At 54.0% G+C, this 22,968-nt stretch overlaps 2 protein-coding genes across 4 annotated transcripts; one reads left to right on the top strand and one right to left on the bottom strand.

Annotated features, from left to right (window-relative positions):
* The first annotated feature begins 925 nt into the window (after window positions 1-925).
* PRSS54 (serine protease 54) lies at window positions 926-4,094 on the top strand. The gene is made up of 5 exons (XM_009666068.2): window positions 926-971; window positions 1,305-1,476; window positions 2,319-2,575; window positions 2,803-2,933; window positions 3,615-4,094. Exons 1-5 carry the CDS (start codon window positions 926-928, stop codon window positions 4,092-4,094), a joined length of 1,086 nt encoding a protein of 361 aa, XP_009664363.2.
* Window positions 4,095-4,469: 375 nt separating this feature from the next.
* On the bottom strand, window positions 4,470-12,374 carry CFAP263 (cilia and flagella associated protein 263). 3 transcript variants are annotated; one of them, XM_068956186.1, is made up of 9 exons: window positions 12,248-12,374; window positions 11,339-11,465; window positions 9,648-9,809; window positions 8,433-8,588; window positions 7,907-7,987; window positions 7,186-7,341; window positions 5,910-6,017; window positions 5,177-5,332; window positions 4,470-4,687 (listed from the first exon to the last, which is right to left on the bottom strand). In XM_068956186.1, the coding sequence occupies exons 1-9, from the start codon at window positions 12,349-12,351 to the stop codon at window positions 4,625-4,627; spliced, it is 1,113 nt and encodes a 370-aa protein (XP_068812287.1). In that variant the 5' UTR covers window positions 12,352-12,374; the 3' UTR covers window positions 4,470-4,624. The 3 variants fall into 3 exon arrangements, with proteins under 3 accessions (XP_068812287.1, XP_068812288.1, XP_068812290.1); XM_068956187.1 differs by lacking the exon at window positions 12,248-12,374 and adding an exon at window positions 12,134-12,201 and having other exon boundaries at window positions 4,481-4,687; window positions 11,339-11,533; XM_068956189.1 differs by lacking the exon at window positions 8,433-8,588 and having other exon boundaries at window positions 4,481-4,687.
* Between the last annotated feature and the right edge of the window lie 10,594 nt (window positions 12,375-22,968).

The raw sequence follows: 22,968 nt of genomic DNA, 5'->3' as shown, positions 1-22,968 counted from the left end.
AGGGCTCCCTCTTGCTCTCACTGCCCTTGCCTCTCCCTGCAGGCCGGAGCAGTGTGCCCAGAGACCCTGGCACGTGGCCATGCTGCGAGGAAGCTCCCAGGCAGGCTGAGCTGTCCTTGGGAGAGACCACCCCACTGCACCCCTGGGGCAGGAGCTGGGTATCAAAGATCATTTTTGTGCACACATACATGCACCATGAGAGTCTCTGCCAGGTGCCTTCTCAGGGCACTTGCACCCCAGGGAGATCCTCCTTGCACATGGGCAGTGATCCCAGCATCTGACCCCTCTTCTCCCAGCATCATCATGTCTTCTCCCACTGCAGCAGCCTTTCGGGAACCTCTCTCTCTGAACAGGGACTTGCAAGCTGGCCTGGCCCCACAATGGGAGCTGCCGATCACCACCACTGCACGGCCTCCCAGCGGCCGGCTGCTGGGTCCCATGGGCCGCCATGGCGACACTGAGCTAACAGAGCAGATTGCGCCCATGTTCTGCTGCCTCTGGGAGCGGGGCCTCAGCAGTGGGGCCTCGGCAGCCCGCAGCCGGAGAGACACCGCACAGCACAGCCATGGACAGGGCACTGGAGAGGTGTTGGGGCGCCGAGCAAAGGGGGAATGCGGAGCAGGCCGGATCCTGGCAGGGTGGTGATGGAGCAGGCAGAGCTCAGCAGGAAAAGGGCCAGGGAGAGGGGCTGGGAGGCAGGGAGCTGGGAATGGGCATCCCTGACTCCCGGCCCCAGCCAGCGCCTGGGTGCAGGGCCCGAGCGCTGGGGAGGGAAAGCAGCCCTGCACACTTGGCATGGGCACGAAAAGCCCCTGGGGGCAGGCTGCAGCCAGGCACCCAGCGCACAGTTTCCCCCTCTCCTGGTGGAGGGGGAGGGAAGCGAGGCCCTGGCCTCATGGCCCCAGCTCCTTGGTGGGCCGGGGCCATGCGAGGTCTCGTGTTGCTGTGTCTGTCCCAGTCCACTGTGGCAGGTGAGTAAAGTAGCGTGATCTGATCCTTGCGTACCTTGTGCCACCAAGTTGGCCCTGATGGTGACCGATCGTGGGTGCTGCTGGCATCAGTCCCAGGCAAGATCAGCATCTGGGACAGCCACAGCCGGGAGGATGCAGGTCCTGGAGGACCAGCATGGGTCTCAGCAGCTTGCCACTGCCAGGGAAGAAAGAGACAGGAAAATGAAAAAGGAGGAGTGCAGAGAGAAGGGGAAGCAGAGGTAGCCTTGGGGACAAGAGGGAATCAGAGCAAAGAGAGCAGAAGAGGTGCAGGGCCACATGCACCCAGCAACATGCCCCACGTTTGCCCTGCAGCCTGTGGGATCCAGGCCACCGTGTCCCCCTCGCGATCAACACAGGAGTTTGCCACTGTGGCCCAGTTCCCGTGGGTGGTGGCACTGCAGGACCCGCAGCATGACCACCTGGCCTTCGGCTCCATCCTGAGTGAGCACTGGCTCCTTAGCGTTGCGTCCAGGCTGCAGAGCAGGTCCGTGCCTTGGGTATCCCGCTCTAGAGCCTGAGAGGTGCTCTGCACCCCCCCTGCCCCTGGGCAAGACTCAGGGATTTGCAGGAGATAAAAACACCTCTGAACGATCAGGAGGGGTTTGTCACTGTCCAGAGGCAGCAGCCGGAAGAATTGCCCTGAAATCAGAGTCAGGGGCACAGTTTGAACCAGGCTTTTGTTTCCATCCAGGATCTCCCCAGCTCCCACTTTGCTAGGTTCATCAGCAGGTCTTTTTGTAGGCAGCTTGGGAACAGCCCTCACAGTTTCACCTGCTCTCCTCTCCACCACTTCCAGCTGAGGCAAGGAAAACCCTCCCCTAGCGGGTCCTCCTTGGCAGCCTTCACAAACAAGGCTGCCAGATGGCTACCCATCCAGGGCCCAGCATGTCCCTTCCCAGACATGATGTGTCCCATCACAAGCCCTGTGCCCAGGAGGGATGTGGGAGCCTCAGACACAGGGCTTGTGATTCCCCTCTTTGGCAGCGAGAACCGAGCTGAAAAAGGACTGGTGTGAATGTGCCAGGTACCCCCCTCTGGGAGGTCACCTGGGCCCTGGGCACAGGGACAGGACTGTCACATTAGGGCCTGCTTCAACTATATGACATTAACACAGCCTGTGTCAAGGCTGGCTCCCCCTCCCAGAGCACTCCCCCAAACCCTCCCCACGCCCTCAGGCCCTGCCCTGCTTTATGCAACATATCTAAGCCCATGGCATCACTCTGCAGAAACACTGCTTCAGCCGGCAGTCGCCGGTCACCCCTCTACTGTGGTCTATAAAGACAGGTGAGCCCTTGCCTTTTTCTCCCCTCCTGGCCACCTCTGCAGGCAGCAGGTGTTGGCCGTGGTTGGGCTAAGTGACATGAAGAGGCGATGGGAGGACCAGCCCCAGTATTGGATCAGCTCCATCATCCCCCACGAGGACTTCGACAAGATCACGCTCTACAATAACATAGCTCTGCTCAGGACAGCCACCCCGCTGGAGTTCAACGACACCGTTCAGCCCATCTGCTTCCCCCAGAGAAGCCTTTCTAAGTCAGACCTCGTGAACTGCTGGGTCTCGGGCTGGCTCCATCCCATGGCAGGTAACCCCCTGATCCTATGGCAACCAGAGTCCCCCCACCCTCCCTGACAGGGTAGACAGCTGCTTCTCCACTCCCCCCCTCCAACACTGCTAATGGGAGCAAAGCAGACAGAGCTCGTCTTTGCTCCATGTGTCTCAGGAACAAGAAATACCAGCCAGTCGCCCATTCCTGTTTTCTGGAGGCGAGGGTCTGTCCAGGACAAAGAGCTAATTGGATCTCTTGGCCAGCCAGGGGGAAGTGCTGCGGTGGCTTTCTGAGGATGATCTCTGTGGTGGATGTGGATCCCTGCCCACTGAAAAGGATCACTACAACCGAGTGCTGCAGCCACAGGGACTCCGATAATGTGACAGGCTGCTTGGTAAGGAACATGCAGCGCCAACCCAAACTGGGCAGACATCTAGCCAAACCACTTCTTCCCCTGTTCTCCCCCATTCTGCACAACTCTGACTCAAGGCTGGGAGAGCAGCCAAAACACTTGTTGGGTCTCTTCTGCTCGATCCTTACAGGAAAAGATCCCTTCAGCACAGCTTGCAAATAGCAGGCGTGGGAGACTCTGCCTAAATGTGTGACATCCGTCTCCCTGCAGGTTGAGGGAAAAACCGTGTCTCTGTAGGCTGTGGGGTGCTGCTCTGGTCTCTGAGCCTCTTTTACTGACAAGGCCACATGGCTTATTTCCAAGGGCCCTTTGACATGGCCAATGCCAGGGAGCATCTCGCTTGATCGCTGGAAGGCAAAGCAGACAGGGATTCCTTGTGGCATGTACAGAGAGGTCAGGCATGGGGCTAGGCTGACAGTCAGGGGCTTGTGGATCCCCCAAGAGCCTGGTCACTTCATCTGGGGCACCCAGGAATGGTGTCTTCTATCAGCCCAAAGACAGCCAGCCCCTGACTCAGTGGTGCTTTGCTGTCAGTGACAATAAAGGAAGGAACTGATGCGACTTGCCCTCCTTTCACTCCAGTGAAGTCTACCAGATGCAAGAACAATGGCAGGCGGGAAATCGGGCTGTGGTGATCTAACCCTGCCTTTTTGTCTTTCAAAGGGTGACCCAGGCAACCCTGTCATGTGTCAGATTAAGGGTACTGAGAAATGGGTCCTGAAAGGAGTGCTCAGTGAGGGCGGCATGAGATGCTATGGACCATTCTTGTACACGATAGTGTCCTACTACAGCGACTGGATCTTGGCCACCACAGAAAGGGCAGGAGCTCCTGTGTTCCCCACACTAGTCAGAGCGAGAGCTGTTCTGCAGGCTCCCCCTGAAGAGTGGGAAGAAGCTTTCAAACTAGCAGTGAGAGTATTTCAGGAAGATGGTTCCAACCTCAAGCAGGAAAAGACACGCCTGAACTCATCTGAGGATGGGCCAGGTAGGGCCAGAACCCACAAAGGACCAGAACACTATGACTGCTACAGGGGGGAAAAGCTTCCCATCTCCAATGGACATTCATACCAGCCTCAGGTGCTTGGGGAAATGATTGCTGTTCCTCTCTTCCTGTTTTGTTATTTTACATGTTATTTTACATGAGGCTTTCTTGTGCACTCAAAAAGCCTTCCTGGTTCATGCATGTCATGTTGCAATGACCTGCCCTCTACACTTGCACTGCTGTGCCCTCTTCCTCTACTGTGGGAGCACACTCTGAGCTATTAAACGCTAGTCTCCCAAAGAATCTCTTCTGGTTCCTCCTACATTAAGTGATCACCAGGGCCGGTCCAGAGAGAAAGGGCCATGTAAACATGTCAGATTTGATCACCAGAGAATAACTGCTTGTAGTGATAGAGGGAGGTAGGAAGGGAGCATTCAGAGCACAACTGACTGACCTAGCAGGGCCTGCAAAGAGGCCAGGCAATAGAGCCTGGTGGAAGCTGGCATTTGTTGGGACTTGACAAAAGAGACGGCCTCACAACAGAGCTGAGTTTCTTCATCATTTCATGCAGAAGTGGTTTCATCTCATTGCAGCTGGCAGCATGTTACATCTACCCACTTGACAGCAAACTCCCAGACCAGGCGGGCGCTTTCTGCAGCTTTCACTGGCTGCCTTGCAGCATCAGACTACTCTAGTGCTGGTTACTAGCCATCTTGACCAGGTTCCATGCTCTGCGGTAGCTTTTCAAGGACATCTGCAAGAGAAGAAAGCAGAAGGGCCTGAACATGTTCAGACAGCAGTGATATGAGGCAGAGGGGTGCTGGAAAAGGCCCATGCAGGTTACATATGCAGAGCTAGAGATGCATCAGCCCCTGCATGTCCCCTTCTCCTTAAACACATTACAGGCTTCAATATAACAACAGCCTGATGGTGCTTCCCGTCAAATTACAAACTGTGTCCTTGCCCTGGCTTCCTTTCTGACTTCAATTGTTAATATTTCAGCTCTGTCCTTGGAGTAGGAAGCAATCGTTACTTGGCAAACAGGAAGCGCCTCCAGCTCTATTATACATCAGTGAAACCACAGCTCAAGAGCTCTCACTCATGCTTCCTGGCAGGTAGAGAGCAGCCACCTCAGTCCCTAGGGTGTCTGCAGGTGGGCAGGCACAGATGTGGCCCTGCTGGGATCTAACATCTAGCTCTGCGCAAGCCCAGGCCCACATGCACTCAGCCCTGTCTCACTCACCTCAGCAATCGCCACCTTCCTCTCCCAGGCCTTGAGACTGTTTCTGAGGTCACTAATGGCCATCTTCTCATGCACATACCTCAGAACAGGGGGAACTCTGTAATCTGAGAGCTGCCTCCACAGCTTCTTATTCAGGCTCTCAGCTTTGGCTCGTTCCTAGAAGAGGAAAAGGGACAGAGGGCAAGGAAATCCCAGGAAAATGGTCTTCTGCCAGCTGATGGCCATTCCTCCAGGGAAGAAGGCCATCAGGATAAACTAAGACCCCAACACTGGCTATGTAATTGGGAGGAACAGTCTGATGCATCCACCAGTGCCTCAGGACCTGTCAGTCGGCTGCTAGGGAGCCCTTTGAACCCACTGCCCAAAGCTATGGTGTCCCAGCTGGGATGTGTGTCTCCAGACTGGTGTGACAGTGGTGCCACTTCTCCCTGGAGAGGACGCTGCTGATGAAGAGTTCGAGGAAACAAAATTTCAGGAAACTGATGGCTGATACCACCTGTGAAGCCGTGGCCAAAATCCACAAAGGGCCCTGTTCTGCAAACTTGCTGCCTCTCGCTGGCATTAGCAGAAGCTCCAGGATTTACTCTCAGACCCATGAAGGTAGACAGGTATCCAGCCCACTGCAGTGCCTCAAATGGGGAACGGTATTCAATCTACCACAAAAAATACCTTAAAAGGGTCCCCCCAAGTGAACTCCTAGGAATTCCCAAACCCTAGAACAGATCCCTTTTACCTCCTCCACTAGAATGGCTTCTCTTTCAATTTTCTCCATCAGCTCCTTTCTCTGGGAGATGTCTTTCATTAAGCATACTGATGTTTCCATGGCATTCTGCAGCCTCCTCTGGAATACAAGAGCAGAATAGTGTCAACAAGCACAACCACAGCTTTCAGGTAGCTGCGAAGCTACCCCTTTGTTTGCTAAGCGCAGGCCCTCTTCAGGCTTTGTGTCCGCTGACGGTGCAGGAACCCTGCTCCAAATGGATCTACTGGGCATCTCATGTCCCCTGTAGAAGGCAGCAGCATGCCCTAGCGCTGGCTGCCAAGTGCTGGGGCAATATTAGCCAGGAGAGCAGGTAATTCTGAGCCAAGAGCCTGTGCTGACAAAGACAGAGCTATTGCTGCAGCCCAGCATTTCCTACTGGAAGAAGAGAGAACTGAGTAATTCCAACAGCCGCTCCTTGATGTGGGTTATGAGCTCCGATCTTCAGAAGCACAAATGGCAGAGGCGTCCTACACTCACTGCAGGTAGAGTTGAGCATCTCACTAGCCATGTCCACTTGAAAAATATCCCCCTTCTGTGTATGCACAGGTAAGATACGTATCTTGCTGGGCAGCCATCACTTCCTCATCCAGAGCAGTGTGGTCACTGCTGAGATGGGAAGCTGGAACCAAACTATGGCCAGGACACAGGGGAAAAGCGCGAAAGCCATTAAAATCTGTGGGCATGGGGTGGGATGGGGTGGGGAGAGGTGTTGACCCAGTTACCACAGATACTGCTTCAAGTGACCTAGTAGTTATGTCCTCTATGTTACACTGCAGCACAGCCCACAGCACAGCAGCCTAGGTTTATGACTGATCCACACAGAAAGGTTCTTCCTAGAGAAGCAAATACTCCCAGCTGAGAAGCGCTTTAACTGACATGATCAGAGCCTCAGAGACATGGCTGCAGTTCTTGACATCCTTTCAAATGTCACAGGTTACATAAAAATGTATTTTCCTGTGCACGTCAGCACCAAAGCTCTTTCCAACCAGAATTTTCCCTGGGATGTAAAATAGCCCTGTTGCAAAGCATGAGACCTGTCATTGGCCTGCAGTCAAACATGAATGAGGACATCACTGCTAAGAGAGGGACGTGGGACTCTATGGTGTGTCAAGCAAACCTCCCAGCTGAACTGTTAAATCAGTGGAAAGGCATCCTTTCTCTGAGACGCAAGAGCTGTTAATGATCTTCTGTCTGACTCTTGGAAACTGAAGAAAGGGAAAATGGAGGCGCTGGGAGCTTCACTCACTTTATAGAAGTTGAGGACCTGGACAGTCTTTCCTGAGGTCAGTTTTAGCTGCAGCAGCTCCTGGTTCTTCTCATCAATCTTCTCCTGGTACTGCATGTTTCTAATCTGCAGCTGCTCGAAACGTATCTCACGGAGCGTCTCTCCCATCTGCTCTTTCTGCAAACCCCACGAAAGCACAGCTACAGATTACTGACCACATTTAAATCCCAAGTAAGAGGGCTTTGCTCTGTGGGGAAAGCAGACTTAAAGAACAGACCTCAGCCTGGCTGCAAACCTGGGGCTTAGGGAGAAATGTGAGACACAGCATGCTGCTCCCCATGTGCTCTGTGTCCTAGCCTGGTGGATCCAAGCAATACAGACAGCAAAGCAAAGGTTCCCTTTGCTCAGGCTCCTGCTATGCCAGTAGCCCTTCCCCAGGAAATTGCGCTGATCCATCATAGATCTTTTGCAGAGCACAAAGAGATTTGCCATCCTCCAGTCTGTGAGACTTCTGGTCTCATCTCATGCGTGCAGAGATGTTTCAGGTCTCAACCTTTCCTGGCAGACGACAGTGCCCTTTGACAAAGGCAGCAAGGCCGGAAGCAAAGGAGGGAAAGCAAGGAGGAGGAGGAGGGCCATGATTCTCTGCACAGGGCAGGCCACACATCTCTGCACCAGGCTGTACCCCTTTGCTCTTCGAGGGGCTATATAGTCCCTGCTTCCCCTCAATTGCCACACACACCTGCCTGAGCTGCTGCTGCAGCTTTTTCTTGTAACTCTTGAGCGAATCGTTTTTCAAGCGCAACTTTTCTTTCATCAGATCCTAGAGAAAGAAAGCAGATTAGAGTGGAACAGCAGAGTCTGGGATGGGAAAGAGCACCTGGTTCCTGTCCATCTCATGCAGTCATCACACTGCTTCACCTCTGGCTGAGAAAGGAGCACTCACTTCTCTCAGTGAGAAACACTGCTCAGCATCACCGTGCCCCAAATGTGGGAACACTGGCTGTGCAGTTTCCCAGGCTCCATTAAGTTGGAGGGCTGAGCCCTGCACAGTCTCTACTCACAGCTGCGCTGCAGCTCACCGGTCTGATGAGCATCCAAACTAGTCACTGACTGACACGTGTGACAAGGGTTGTCCAAACAGACTTGCTAAGATAGGTGTGAAAATTTTACACAGGCCATACATGAGTACAGGAACTAGGATTCTGCCTAAATGACATACTGTTCAGATGAGAGGCGAGGTTCAAAAATTGCCCTGCTGCACTGACCCTCTGGTGGTTCTTCTCCTCCATGTATCTCAGCAGCTTCTCAGAAGCTACGATACTCCCTTTCTTCAGGGAGATGGTACTGATGATATCTTTGTCAAAATCACTGATGGCTTTCTTAACATCAGCCCACCAAATATCTGCTTCTTCCATGACTGCCTGCAGAAATAAAGTCACATAGCAGTCAAGAGGTGACAGCTTCCCTTATTCAGAAAGCTTTGGGGATAGACAACACTGGAATGGACCAGGCATACTTCCTGCTAGTGTTACTAGCGTTTCTCCTCTGGGAGCAATGATTTTCATACTGTGTAGCTTGGGACACATGGTACAGTCTTATACAGTACTGTTATTTCATTGACTCAAAAAGAAGAAAAAACATCTCTCATGCCTGAGTTTCAGGGTCTGTCACGCTACCCTGAGCTATAAACATCACTAGTCTAACTAAACCTACAGAAGACAAAAAAATATCACTGTTTGTTCGCTGCACGTGTCCTGTGGCCACACAAGACAGACAGGCTATCAGCTTCCCTTGGCCCGGCTTCTGCATGCTGCATCAGGTGGCCCCAACTGAGAAAAGAGGAGGTTCCTCCTTTCCCAAGAGCTCCCGAGCATCTTGGCAAGGCAGAGCTCTTGGCAGATAGTCCAGGGCAGATAGGGATGGAGATACAGCAGCAAGAAGCCTGCAGCAGGAACACAGAGCAGGAGACTTGGAGCACGCCCCAAACAAATCTCAAAGGCAGTGGAAAGATAGACCCTGCACAGAGTCCAATCAAACCAGGAAGCTCTTGAGAGCTGTTAGAGTGAAAAATATGTCTGACAAAAAGGACAAGAACCTGTCTGACAAAAAGGACCTTCAAGAAACAGACAAAAAGGAGATTTTGCTTTCAAGCATCTATTTCTTCCATCTAACACAGCAGAGCTGAGTTTCTTTATTTAAAAGTCTTCTAGTCTGCATTTTTATTAGTTTGTGTTATAATAAAATGTAGCTTTAGAGACTGGGGACCACTCTATTCATGTGTTTGCCCTCAAGAAAAGGGTGAGGTGAGGTACTGGCTCCCACCCTCAATTCAGGATCACTCATAGCAGTGCTCTGCTATGAACAGCCCTTGCCAAACAAGTCTGTCTCTCTGGCATGAGGGCTGGCATATTGAAAGAGGTGTGAAAAGTAACAAAACTGTTTGACACCTTGGTGATCCTAATGTCCCTGGCGAGCCATACCTCGAGGTTTTGTATAGTCTGCTCAGAGTCCTCCTTCAGCCTCTGAATCTCATCCTTTGTCTCTTCCAGCTCCCGCTCAGCCAGCTCACATTTCTGCTCCACTGTCAGGCCTACAAAACGGTCTGTTGGACCACGCGACTTGGATTTGTACCTGCCACGTGTCTGCAACCACCAAGGAACAATGCAGATGCCATTAGAAAACCAGCCCTGACCAAATGTTACTGTATTTTCCCGTATTCAAAAATATAATAATCTCCTGGGCCACATGTTAGACGGATTCCAGTTTACAGCAAGGACAAGGGGACATCTCCAGAGCAGGGATAATGCATGGCCACACCTGGGCTGCCCCATGTGTCCTCTCATCTACCCACAAAACCCTCCTACACAAGCACTTTCAATTCAATCCAACAGGCAAATCCAGGGCTATAGGTTAAAGCCAACACTAGGACTTTACCTGAGCAGGTAAACCACCTCTTTGTAGTGAAGATGCTAATTAACGGGGACATTATTTACAACTTCCCATGTAGAACAGATGAGGTCTCCTACAACTGCCTGGGTCAGAGACACTGAGGAACTGAGCTCACTGCAGCAGGAGGAGGCTGGAATTTGCTCTCAGAACTAATACCGCTCAGAAGCAATTAACAGCTCATGAGGAGACACAACAACATAGGCGCTGCTTCACAGTGAGACTGCTCCCATCTGGCCAAGGGTAAAATTCCCAAGGGCTCAGTCTGGGAAAAAACAGAAAGCGGTTACTTTGGACTCAGGCAGCAGCTCAAATCTAGTACAAGATATTGGCTGAAAGGAGCTCCACCAGAAAAGGTCTTAAACTTCTATACACTGAGTCGCTGGTGAAAAGGTGAAGTTCAGGCCAAGAGGCAAAAATCTGCTCAAAAGTCTGTTCAGGGCTCATCGCAGGCTCCAGTGAAAAGGGGCAGAGCAATATGCATTCAACAGCAGTAAATGAATGCAAATGCATATAGATCTAAGTCTATGTGGAACTTCCCCAAGAGGGAGAAGAGGAGGAGCGGAGCACCCTTATCACAGATCTCACACAGCCTTGGGCAAGTCTCCTACTTTCTCTGCATCAGCCTCCCTATTTATTTTACATCTACTTCAAAATAAGCACTGGGGGGGTTAACTCATTGCTGTGTGTTCGTGTGAAGTGTTTCCAGATCTCCCTGGCACTCGCTGTTCAAGAGGACAAAGTGCTGTCATATAGGGAAGAAACAGCATCAGCTGCAAGAGAAATCAAAAGGCAGCCTGGCCCTTGGCCTGAATGCAGAAACAGCAAGGGAGCCCAAATTCTCATACCTAGACCAGTAGCATCTTTTTTCAAGTAGGTGTCTAGGTTAAGTTGTTCCTCACTGTGAAGCCTAAGTATAACGCGTGTCAGGGGGACAGATGCGCACCTTCCCCGACCACCAGCATAGCTTGTTCTGCTCGCTCTGTTTCAAATAGCTGGAGACTCATTTCAAGCTGAGAGAGATGCCAAGAGGAGCTCATCTGCTGCAATCTATGTATACTGCTGCCCTCAAACCTCCTGCCACATAAGCTTTAAGACAGGGAGGACAAAGGGAGAACTGCAGAAAAAGCAAGGGGAATGGCTAGTTGCAGTCATGTTAGGAGGAAGACCTGCAAACACAGTTACTTGCAAACACGCAGCTGCTGCCCTAACTCTGTAACAGTACCTGTATCATCTCTGGTGAGGAGTCACATGCGTCCGACAGCAGGTGGAGCGACAGGCTTTGCGGCTCCATCTTACGGTACCATTTTTCGAACATTTCCATCTCGATTCTGAGCATGGCGTTGGCCTGGCTGCAGAGAGGCGGGGGTCAGGCACGCTTTGCTTCTCGCGGGTGAGAGCCGGGCTCAGCGCAGGGTCACTGCACGCAGCCAAAGGGTAAAGGCAACACTGCTACAGCCAGAACCATTTAGGGCAAAACAGGCATCCTGAAACGCACTCGAGGGCCCCAGACCCCCCCTCACAAAACCAGGATGCAGAAAAGGCAGCCAGAGCCTTTCCTCTTGGGCTGGGACGCTGCTTCTGCAAGTTGTGACAGGCCCACAAGACCGGTTCAGAGGCACACTTCATTTACAGTGACCTTATTTTTCTTCTAACTGGAGTTAAGACATCCCTTGCAAAAACCCACCACCCAGCACAGGGTCTGCGACAACCCAGTGACTCGCTGGGCGCCAACAGCATTTTGGCTGCACGCGCAGCTGCCCGGTGCTAAGGAGCCCCTGGAGAGGCAGGTTCGCCCTGGCCAGGCCAGCCCGAGTCGTCCGAGGCGACGCGGCCGCACGGCCGTCCCTGTTCCTCGCCTCCCCGGGAGGATTCTCTGCCACATCACACCTCCCTGGACTGGCAGGTGAAGTCACCCCTTGGGAGCTAGCTGCTAAAGGGAAAAAACGTTGCCAGCAGACGGCTGCGAAGCAGCCCCGGGGTGGGAGCAAGGCCGCCGCTTCCGGAAAATCCCCGTCACCTCAGGTGGGGCCTTCGCGGCGCCGCGGCCGCCGGTCCCGCGCCGGCCCGAGGCCCCTCCCGCCCCGTGCGCCGCCGCGGGCGCAGGCCCGGCCCGGCCCCCGCCCGCCGCTACCCGGCGTCGCGCAGCAGGGCCCGGAGCTGCGGGAGCGGCGGCGCCGGCGGCTCCTGAGCCGCGTCCCGAGCCCGCTCCTGAGCCGCGCCCGCCGCCGCCGCCATCGCCGCCGCCAACGCCGTCTCCCGGCAACGCGGGGGAGGGGGCGCGCGCACGCACACACACACACACGCGCACGCACATGCACACACGCGCGCGCGCACACACACGTGCACACACGCACGCACACACGCGTGCCCACACACACACACACACGCACACACACGCACACACGCAGGCACACACACACACGCACACGCGCGCGCACACGTGCACATACGCGCACACACACGGACACACACACCCACGCACGCAAACACACGCACATGCACACATACACACACACACACCCACGCACGCAAACACACGCACATGCACACATACACACACACACACGCACGCACACACGTGCACGCACACACACATGCACATGCACACACTCGCGCACCCACGCACGCACACGCACCCACGCACGCACACATACACACGCACACACGCACGCAGACACATGCACATGCACACACGCACATGTAAACACGCATACACGCACACACACATACACACACGCATGCACAGACGCAGACACGCACACACGCACACACACATACACACACGCAGACGCGCGCACACATACACGCATGCACACACACGCGCACACACACTCCCTCTCCCTCTCTCCCTCCCCCCCACTCTCTCTCTCTCCCCCTCCCTCTCTTTCTCCCCTCCTCCATCCCCCCCACGCTCTCTGTCTCCCCTCTCTCCCTCTCCCTCCCCCAACACTCTCACGCTCTCTCTCTCCCCCCTCTCTCCCCCCTCCCTCTCTCTCCCTCTCTCTCCCCCCTCCCCCCTCCCTCTCTCCCCTCCACCTCTCCCTCTCCCTCCCCCAGCATACACTCTCACACTCTCTCCCCCCCTCTCTTTCCCCCCTCTCCCCCTCTCTCTCCCCCTCTCCCCCCTCTCTCCCCTCCCTCTCTCTCCCCCTCTCTCCCCCTCTCTCCCCCTCCCTCTCTCCCCTCTCTCCCCCTCTCCCCCCTCTCTCTCCCCTCCCTCTCTCTCCCCCTCTCTCCCCCTCTCTCCCCCTCCCTCTCTCCCCTCTCTCCCCCTCCCCCTCCCTCTCTTTCTCTCCCTCTCTCTCTCCCTCTCTCCCCCCTCTCCCCCTCCCTCCCCCCACACTCGCGCTCTCTCTCTCTCCCTCCCTCCCTCCCCCTATACGCTCTCCCTCCCTCTCCCCCCTCCTCCCATACAGCTACACCCTCCCACACTAGGCCACCTCACTGGTCCCCGGGGGCCACCCTGCACCTTGAGGTGACACCAGGCCATGTCACTGGGTCCCCAGGGCCACCCCAAACCATGCAGGGGACACTAGGCTACCGTGCTGGTCCTCAGGGCCACCCCAAACCACAGAGGGGACACCAGGCCACTGCGCTGGTCCTCAGAGCCATCCTGGCCTTTGAACCATGGAGGGGCCACGGAGCCACCACGTTGGTCCCCAGGGCCACCCTACACTCCAAGCTGCAGAGGGAATCTCCACAAGGGGGACCCACTGCGCGGCCGGCACCCATGGGACGACCCTCCCCACCGCATCTGGGTGCGATGCTCCCCCACGGTTTGGGATCCGCTCCCACCAAAGGCGGGAGATCTCCAGGGAGAGAGCTCTGAAAGGATCCCACTGTTGCTCCATCCCTACTTGCCCTTGGGGTGCTTGCCAACCGCTCCCAAGCCCCAGCTCAGGCCCAGCTAATTCTAGATGAGGGTTTGGGGGGGGAAGGGTTGGAGGGGGAGTGAAAGACACAGCCAGGTGCCCTGGGAAAGGAACCAGGGTTTTGGGGTTTCCCTAAGGCTTCAGCAGTGCAAATGCATCGGTGTGGTTTTGCAAGAATTAGAAGGGGTATGTTTGAGATGCTGAAGGTGAAGGTCTGCATCATTCCTATTTTGGGTTTTGTACTTCCAGAAACTCCCAGATTAAATGTTTCCCTCTGCATTTCTCTCATCAGTGCCTAAGGGTCCTCGTTAGCCTGGTTCTCATTAACCACCTCCGCAAAGGGACTTGTTGATGTGCTTTGGCTTGCTGCCTGAAAGGATCTTGTCCATCAGCTCGACGTTTTGTACAGGCAAAGCCCAAGGAGGGATACAAGTAATACCATTCCCCCTGCTTAGGTGTGGGTGTGCAACGGGAATACCCATGCCCAGTTGCAGGTGTTTATCTGCAACGCTTTAATCTTGTTTCTGAATTTGCTTTATTACACTATTCTCGTGTCCGGCAGTAAAACTATGGGAACCTTTAGCACCCGGTCAGGAAAGTGGGAGCCCCCATGGCCATGTGTATTTTCAGGAGCATTATAAGGGTGTGGAGCATCGTGTCTGAGCATCCCTACCCATGAGTCAGATCCAGCTCGTGGTGCTCCAGTGTCCTTTCACTTCTAAATGGCAGCACTGTACTGAGTGCTCAGTGCCAACGATGTGCATCTCTCCTCTCAGAATTGGTGATGTAGCCAGTGCTGCATCCACACAGCTTTTCTGGGGATGAGAGGCGCAAGTCAACCTAGTTATATAACCAGATGAAAAAAATCAATACAGTGGCAATGCCAGTCCTATTTCTGGCCCATTGACAAAGTTGATTTATTATGTCATGCTCCTGATCTTGCTGGGCTTGCAGAAGAATCTGACAAGGATGCTGCAAATCCACATAAAGGCCAGAATATGTCCAAACTCATCTTCGGGACACATCTGAGTCATAATCGCATCTGATCCATAGGCAAAGAAACATGCTTCCTGCCCTCATTAGTGCTGCAGGAAGCACAGCACTCACTTGAGGTTCTTCATCACTTACAGGAACTCAGTGTCAGAGTGAAATAAAGAGATTTTTGAGATATGTTCTTATAAAACAGAAGGGGAGAATATATGTGCGATGCAGCCTTGGTTCATTTCCAGAGGCCTTCCTTGTGTGCAGTGAGACAGGGACCCCACAGGAAAATTTACCATGGGCTCATGAAATTAAAGGCTGTGCTGATGAAGACTGCATAGGCAAGTATAACCTTAGACTGTCAACCTCCACTTGGGCCCCCATCGGAGCAGGGCAAACCATGTCCTATGCCAGTGGGTGTCCCAGATATTCCCTGACAGTGGAGCAACAGCAAGATACTGGAGTCTCTCATTGCAGGGTCAGGAGAGGAGCAGTGCTCCAGGGTAGAGTTTCTCCATCTTTTTTTTTTTTTTTTTTAAACTGCTGCAACACCTAACCTTTTGGAAAGGCTCTCGGCCTGTGTGGTATGGCAGCAAAGGTTTTCAATGACAGCCAGAGAAAACGATGAGAAGCTTCAAGTGCTGGCTTATTATTTTTGTTTCCCATCAGTTGCTTTGTTTGTTGAAGGTGTGCCCATAGGCTTATCTTGCTTCCTACTCATCTTGCAGAGCCCTTCTGGAGATTTTACAAACCAGTGCTACCACAAGCAGAGGAAACCTGCTCTCTTTCTGATGTTGATGTGTGAATTTGCAGTGAGTCCAGTGTGTCCAGAATGCACCAGCTTTGCAGCGTATCATCTGCCTAGTATCTGTGGTGGCATTTATCCAAGATTTCAGGTTTTTGTATCCCTACAGGAATCCTGCAGAAAAGGGGGTGGCTCAGAAAGTTTCTCTGTCCAGCTCTGCGAAGCTTTTCAGAGGTCAGCGAGACTCAGCACTTCTCTGCCACAGAATTCGTCCCCTGCCAAATGACAAGCATTTGCTCCAAAGCTCTGAAGTACCTTCAGGATAAGATCTCAAAGTGTTTCTAGTGGCCAAACAACAGAAAAATATTTTCCCTAACTTTACTCTGGGAAACAGCTGGACCTTTTTGGTTGGATCTGAAAATAGTGCTAACAATAAAAATCGTTCAATAACATTTTGGAGAAAGTAGATAAAGCTTGACAAACTGCTAAGTAACTACAAACAGGGCTTTTATTGTGGGAAGTGTCAGGCAACATTAAGACTCTGCAACGCCAGGAACCAGCTGTCTCAGGAGCCAGGAAGCCTTGGGTTCCTGCTTTTGGGACAGGCCTGCAGACGGGCAGCCAAGGAGTCAGCTGGAGGAGCTGGCCGATCTCCAGGTGCGTTTCCTGCCAGAAATCAGCCCAGCAAGCTGGTTTTGTAACCTGCTTGCGTCCCACTGGGAAACTCTCAGGGTTATGTCACCTATGATGAAACGGGTTACTTCTGATGAGCCAGCGTAGTCTGCTGGGAAAATGAGCCATCAGAAAAAGGGTAGCTGACTTGATGTTTGAGCACGCATGCCCAAAGAGCAGCATACTGTAAAAAGTGGGCCTTTGGGGGTCTGTTTCTTCCATAAAGTGGGTATGTGATTGCAGGACTGGCACATCTGCTTTGTTCCCTGGCTTGTACATGCAGAGCAAGGGGAGTGTATGCAGATTGCCATAATTAGCCATTGCTCAAACTTCCAGGTGCAAGCAGGGCAACTTTGTACACATCCCTGCCCCATGTCTTTGGTTTCGTGCAGAGGGAGAAACCTCAGATGCCATCTGCCTTCCCACGAAGCGTGCTAGTACGTCTGCGTCCCACCACAGCTGGCTGCAGGGCACCTCAGCTGCTGGTGGCAGGCAATGGGCACCTGAGTTTTCAGAGGTTAGGCCTGGACATGGATCCAAACTTCCCTACGACTTGGGGGTGTTTGGCTCTGGATCTTTAACATGCTCCTGGGTAGAGTTTACTGGGACAAATGAACTTCTCAGCTGTCTAGTGGCACAGCTCTAGCCTTCTCGCTCTGAGAAAAAGCTGTATACACATGCCAGTATCATGGTGCTGTTTTAAACCTGTGACTCAACCTCTTTGCATATACTGTTGTAAATTTTAACTTATCTAAGGATCTTTGCTCTGAAAGAAAGCTGATGTACTTCTGCATCTTCTCGGAGTCTTATTCCACCACGCACTGCCATTGGTAGATGATTTTCATTTTCAGTCTGTAATCCTGATAACAAGAGGCTGCTGAGTTGTCCTCTGACTATGCCAGACTTCCCCAAGGGATAGCTGACTTTCTGCTTGCTTTGCTAAGACAAACCTTATAGAAGTGGCTGCTGGCTTGCCTTTTCTCTCTGATGCTGCGAGAGCAAGTGGTTTGAACCCATCCACCTAGCTTTCCAAAAATCCTGTGAAAGTCTCACCTGGACTGTGTACTGTCAGAACCCAAAGTATAAAATTATAAAGTCCTGTTTGGTTTTCTGGTAATTCACTTTCAGGCACCTGGGAAGTTCACTGGGTTTTGCCATGCGTGGTTGACTCCATGTGCTTATTTTCTCAGTGAGACTTTCTTTAGGTTGCCTCCACTTTAACCTCAAAGTCCGGTACCCACAGCAGCTTTAGCCTAATGAACTGAAACTTCCTTTCTTAGCACCTAAAGGAAAAGAAAATCACCTCTCTTATGTGTATTTCCATAAGTCTCAGGCTTATATCTTCAGCTCCCTGAGTGATGCTTTCCCCATTACTAGCAGTATGAAGAAGTACAAAATCTTTATGTAGTATAAAAATGTTGCCTTGCCTTTGACTCCAGACAGGAAAGTCTGTGTCTGCAGAAAAGGAAGCACACCTGTGGTGGCCTTGTGACCTGATGGCTGGAAAGGTCCCTTGACAGCCGGCATAAAACAGAGCAGCCTCAAGCAGGTCTAATTTCCAGCCAAGATGAAGCTGACATTTGGATGGTCCCAGGTGAGGGCTCCAGCTTTAAACTACCTTTGCCTTTGGCCTTCCTGAGGTGTTAAAAAGGCCACTGTGATACTATTGACACCACTATTAGGCAGCATAGTGATGGGCAGGAATGCAATCCCGAGCTAGCAGTAATTCCTCTGCGATATTACAAACCGTGTTCAGCGCCAGCCAAGTCAGCCCAGGACTTGTGAAGTTGGTTGCCAGTACTGAACATAAGGCATACGTTCAGCGAGAGCAGCAGCAACATTAAAAATAGCAGTTGAGATTTACCTGAGGACTCACCAGGAACAGTGCCACTGTAAGACCGAGTAAGCCATGCCCCAACCCATGCTCAAAAAGCCAGGCCAGCGCCCTGCATCAGTGGGGACAGCGGTGGCCCCAAAGCGCACCTCCCTGCGGCAATCCCTGCATCCCAGCATGTGGCTGCCCTCCTGCTCCAGCTTGCTCCTGGGGCAGAAAAGGTACCAGTTAACGTGTCTTCTTTCTCCCTACCTCTTATTTCTGCAAAATTTGGAGAAATTTAATTCCTTTTTGATCCCTGCCCTTGTTTCTGATTGGCCAAACATTACCTTAGTCTTGGCTGGAAATTAGATCTGCTTTGATTTTTTAAGGGGGACTGATGGGTGGCAGAGGTGGTGCAATCCCATGATCTCCATTTCTATAGGTCACCGGGCTGAAAAGGCTGCTATTCCTTCTCCTCCAGCAGCCCCAGCTCCTCTCAGAAACTAGTGATGCTTCAACCTCTGGTCTCCAGCCAGATCTGTCCTCCCCGCTGTCCACCCATGCTGTCACCTGCAGTGGGTCCCATCTGGTGCTGGCATCCCTGAGCTTGGGTGTTAATCCTGATACCCTTCGGTGCATGGCTGGTGGCCCACAACGTCCCTTGTCCCCTGGTGACAGTGACCCAGCTCAGGCTGGCCTTTCTGTGTTTTTTTCTCCCATTGCTTCTGCTGGCCTTTCTGCACTGCTTGAAGCAAAGCCCCAGCAAGTTCTTCTCCCTTCAGCAGATAAAAATATAGCATTGCTGGGGCAAGCGCAAAGGCTCATCTGTGAGTCTGTAACACTCCTAAATGCCAGCCCCAGGCAGAAGCAGAGCTTCTCCAGAAGGGCTTCAGCGCGTGAGAACATGTCCCTCTCAATGCGTGAAAACGCTGAACAGCAGATGCACGAGGGAAGCTGCAAGTGAGCTGACGTTTCCCCCTCAATCCCCTTTCCTCTGGGGCCAGGGCTTCCTTGACATGCTCCTCCTTGGCCCCCCATGTACCCCTCCTGAGAGCACCCTGAAAATGCCACTGGCTCTGGGGTGGTGGCAGCAGGTTGAGATAGAGGCGAGTGGGCACCAAGGGCAAAGCTGGGCAGCTTGCTGGCCTCAACACCCCATGCCTCCTGCCCGAGACAACCTGCCTGCTGAAGGGCTGATTTGAAGCGTTACTGCAAATTACTCTTTTCCATCACAGAAACTGCCTTCCCAGCCCTTCTCCTCGCTCAGCTGCTGGGGGGCTGGAAGAACTGTCAGACAACTACTAGTTTAACCTTTCAGAAGCAGGAAGGCTCTCAACAAGGCTCTCACGCTCATTTTCTGCCCTGCTTCACCCGCCCCCGTCCTTTTTGGTTTCTCTCCTCTTTTCTCCACAGCAGCCAGCCTGACTCATCTGTCCCGCATGGGCCTGGGAGCACGAGCTCCTTGCTGGCACTGTCCTGATCCCTGAAACTTTCCCCCCAGGCTCCCTACAAGGCCAATGACATCTCTCTCCCTGCTCACTCTTGTGCTGAGATGTCACCAAATTCTGGCAGATAGGAATTATCTCCCAGGACAGTTTTAAAACCTTCCTCTGTTTCCCCGAAGCCAGACTTGTGGTCCCATAACAAGGACGGGGATGCTGATCTGCCACTCCAGCCTGGCTGCTATGTCACTGCCTCATTAAATCTGTGGAGATAGGACTGGCCACGCTGACCAATCCACACGGCTCTCCTCGCCTTGTTAGCTGGAGGCTGGCACTGAGACCTGAACGCATCCAGCAAGCATGGGAGAGGTGAGGACCTTGGAGAAAGGCTGGAATTAGCAGCCCCCCACCGTGACTCACCAAGCACAAGGGAGATGAACGTGCACCTGGAACCGGGCACTGACATTCCCATGCTCAGGAGACAGCTTGAGGGGATGGCTCTTCTCATAATTTCACCTCTTACCATCCCTAACAGCAGGTTAGGGACCAGCTCCAGCTTAGATTCAGGTCCTGGGTCATTTTTGCCTAGTTGTGACCAAGGGTCCACATATGTGATGTGTCCAGCATTCCTGCTGGGCTGATTTGACTCTTACTGGTCCTACCACGTTTCCAGTTGGAAGAGTGGTCTGGAGCACCTGGGTGCTTGAGCAAACTCCCCTGTTGGCTTTGTGGAAATGAAAGACTGTGACCAGGGAAGGGATTTGGGTGAGGGGAGTGGGGCTGAGGTACCAAAAAGCTACACAGTGCTGTTGCAGGCAGCTGGGCAAGCCAACAGCACATGAACCTGGTATTAATAATGATGACGCCATAGCCTGCGTCTCCAGTTCGGCAAGTTAATCCAGGGGTTCAAATGTGAGAAAATGAAGCTATGTCAGAGCCTGAGGTGGCAGAGCACTGGAATAAACCCCTCACTTACAAAGGCAACTCCTTTTGTGCCCGAGTGGCTGAGCTGTGAAGAAAAACCTGCACTCTCATTTGGATAAAACACCGAACTGAGGAACCGTGATGCGGTCAGTGCTAAAAAAGCACCCCTCCTAAAAAAAGCCTTAGGGTGATGTTGGGGCCTGCAGACCAATTAACCTCCCTTCAGCAGCTGGAGGAGGGAGTGAAACAATGATTAGAAAGAGGCTGATGAAGCCCTAGAAGAGGATGTGGACAAATCAACATGTCTCCCGCAGTGCAGAGAGGAAAGTGGAGCCTCTAATCTATCCAGACTCTCTCCTCAGGCCAATATAATAGGAGAATCAGTTGAGAGATTTTTGTTCTGGATTTCCAAAGAGCCTTTGGAAGAGGCAATCCTGAGAAACTCTTTGGTGGTCAAGGAAAAGTAGGGATTAGAAACCGGTGGAGAGAGTTAGGAATGGAAAGGAGCAATCCCTGCTTTTTGCCTAGAAGTTAATCACCATCCGTAAGCTCCTGGACGAGGGTGTTTCAAATATCACTGAGAAAATCTCTTAAGCAGTGCCAACACAAGACTGGCAGGTGACACAGGGTTATTTCGGTCAGTTTAGTCTGGAGAAGACCAAGGACATGAGCCCTGGTCAAAGCAAGGCCCGGAACGTGGCAAAGAGTGTGCATTCCTTTTGGGGCTACAGCCCTGCTCCAAACTGCTGTCACTCGTGGAGGCCCTCCAAAACCACATGCCCTGGTTCGGGAGGGGTAGGCCTGGATACCCCTCATGCCCACATCAAAGTACAGCCAGTTGATCTTGCTGCATTTCGGGGAGATGAAGTAGCAGTGGCAGCAGGGCCTGTGAAAAGTGCTGGCGGTGGAAGGGTTGAGGGACCCCAGAGCTGGGGGGGCTGGGAATGCCCCAGGGGCTGGGGGTGCTCAGAGGCTGGGGGTCCCATGGGGGCTGGGGGTGCTGGGGGTTCTGGGGGTTCCATGGGAGCTTGGAGTGCCTGAGAGACTGGGGGGCCCGTGGGTGCTGGGGGTGCTCGGGGACTGGGGGTGCTCAGGAGTCTGGGGGTCACTGGAGGCTGAGAGTGTCCTACTGTCTGGTGCTCCCTGGGGGTTAGGGGGGCTGTAGGTGTGTGTAGCGGTGAGGGATGTGGGGTATGAGATGGTGACAGGGGCTGATAGGGTGTGATGGAGTGTGTGATGGGGCGATGGGGCTGATATGGGTGCGTGACAAGAATGTGCGACAGGGTGATGGGGTGTGTGACGGGGCATGTGACAGGGTGACAGGCCTGTGACAAGGTGTAATGGGTTGATGGGGTTGAAAGGGGACGGTGATGGGGTGACAGGGTGATGGTGCAACAGGAGTTGTGGTGGGGGACTGTGATGGGGGTGTGACAGGAGTTGAGGGGGTGAAAGGTGCTGTAACAGCAGGTCATGGGGGTGACAGTGTTTGCCTGGGACTGCTCCAGGGCTGTGGCAGGGAGTGATGGGGGTGGCAGGAGCTGAAGGGGCTCTGAAAGGAGAAGATGGGTTGACAGTGTTTGAGGGGCTGTGGCTGGGGTGTGACAGGGCGTGACAGGGCCTGATGGGTGGTGACGGGGGTACCCTAGGGGTGGGAGGCAGGAGCTGAGATGGGGGTGATGGGGTGACAGGGGCTGTGACAGGTGATAACGTGATGACCATGGGTGAGGGGGGTTGTGATGCAACCTCTCACACCAGGTGCTGTGAGAGGGTGGGGGGGGAGACGGGCTGAGGGGGGTGCCGGGGGGTGCAGGGGGTCGGGCGAGGCAGGGGACGGGGATGCGAGGGGGGTGCCGGGGGGTGCCGGGGGGTGCGGGGGGTTGGAGCGAGGCAGGGGACGGGGGATGTGAGGGGGGGGCCGGGCGGTGCCGGGGGGTGCGGGGGGTCGGGGCGAGGCAGGGGACGGGGGATGCGAGGGGGGGGCCGGGGGGTGCGGAAGTTGCGGGGGGTCGGGGCGAGGCAGGGGACGGGGGATGCGAGGGGGGGCCGGGGGGTGCGGAAGTTGCGGGGGGTCGGGGCGAGGCAGGGGACGGGGGATGCGAGGGGGGGGCCGGGGGTGCGGGGGGTGCGGGGGGTCGGGGCGAGGCAGGGGACGGGGGATGCGAGGGGGGGGCCGGGGGGTGCGGGGGGTGCGGGGGGTCGGGGCGAGGCAGGGGACGGGGATGCGGGGGGGGGCCGGGGGGTGCGGAAGTTGCGGGGGGTCGGGGCGAGGCAGGGGACGGGGGATGCGAGGGGGGGGCCGGGGGTGCGGGGGGTGCGGGGGGTCGGGGCGAGGCAGGGGACGGGGCTGCGGGGGGGGGGCTGGGGGGGGCCGGGGGGTGCGGGGGTCGGGGCGAGGCAGGG

This window comes from Struthio camelus, chromosome 10, assembly GCF_040807025.1.
Source record: "Struthio camelus isolate bStrCam1 chromosome 10, bStrCam1.hap1, whole genome shotgun sequence".
NCBI classification, from domain to species: Eukaryota; Metazoa; Chordata; class Aves; order Struthioniformes; family Struthionidae; genus Struthio; species Struthio camelus.
Note: the sequence above shows the minus strand (reverse complement) of the source record. Positions and strands in the feature narration are given on the sequence as shown.

Excerpts from the sequence above, each read along its gene's own strand:
- CFAP263 (XM_068956186.1), bottom strand. The coding sequence starts at position 12,351 with ATGGCGGCGGCGGCGGGCGCGGCTCAGGAGCGGGCTCGGGACGCGGCT. Across the intron at positions 11,466-12,247 it reads GCCCTGCTGCGCGACGCCGG|CCAGGCCAACGCCATGCTCA; the intron begins GTAGCGGCGGGC and ends GCCTCTCTGCAG. Across the intron at positions 9,810-11,338 it reads CCTCACCAGAGATGATACAG|ACACGTGGCAGGTACAAATC; the intron begins GTACTGTTACAG and ends TGGTGGTTGCAG.
- PRSS54 (XM_009666068.2), top strand. The coding sequence starts at position 926 with ATGCGAGGTCTCGTGTTGCTGTGTCTGTCCCAGTCCACTGTGGCAG. Across the intron at positions 1,477-2,318 it reads GCGTCCAGGCTGCAGAGCAG|GCAGCAGGTGTTGGCCGTGG; the intron begins GTCCGTGCCTTG and ends CCACCTCTGCAG. Across the intron at positions 2,934-3,614 it reads ATAATGTGACAGGCTGCTTG|GGTGACCCAGGCAACCCTGT; the intron begins GTAAGGAACATG and ends TGTCTTTCAAAG.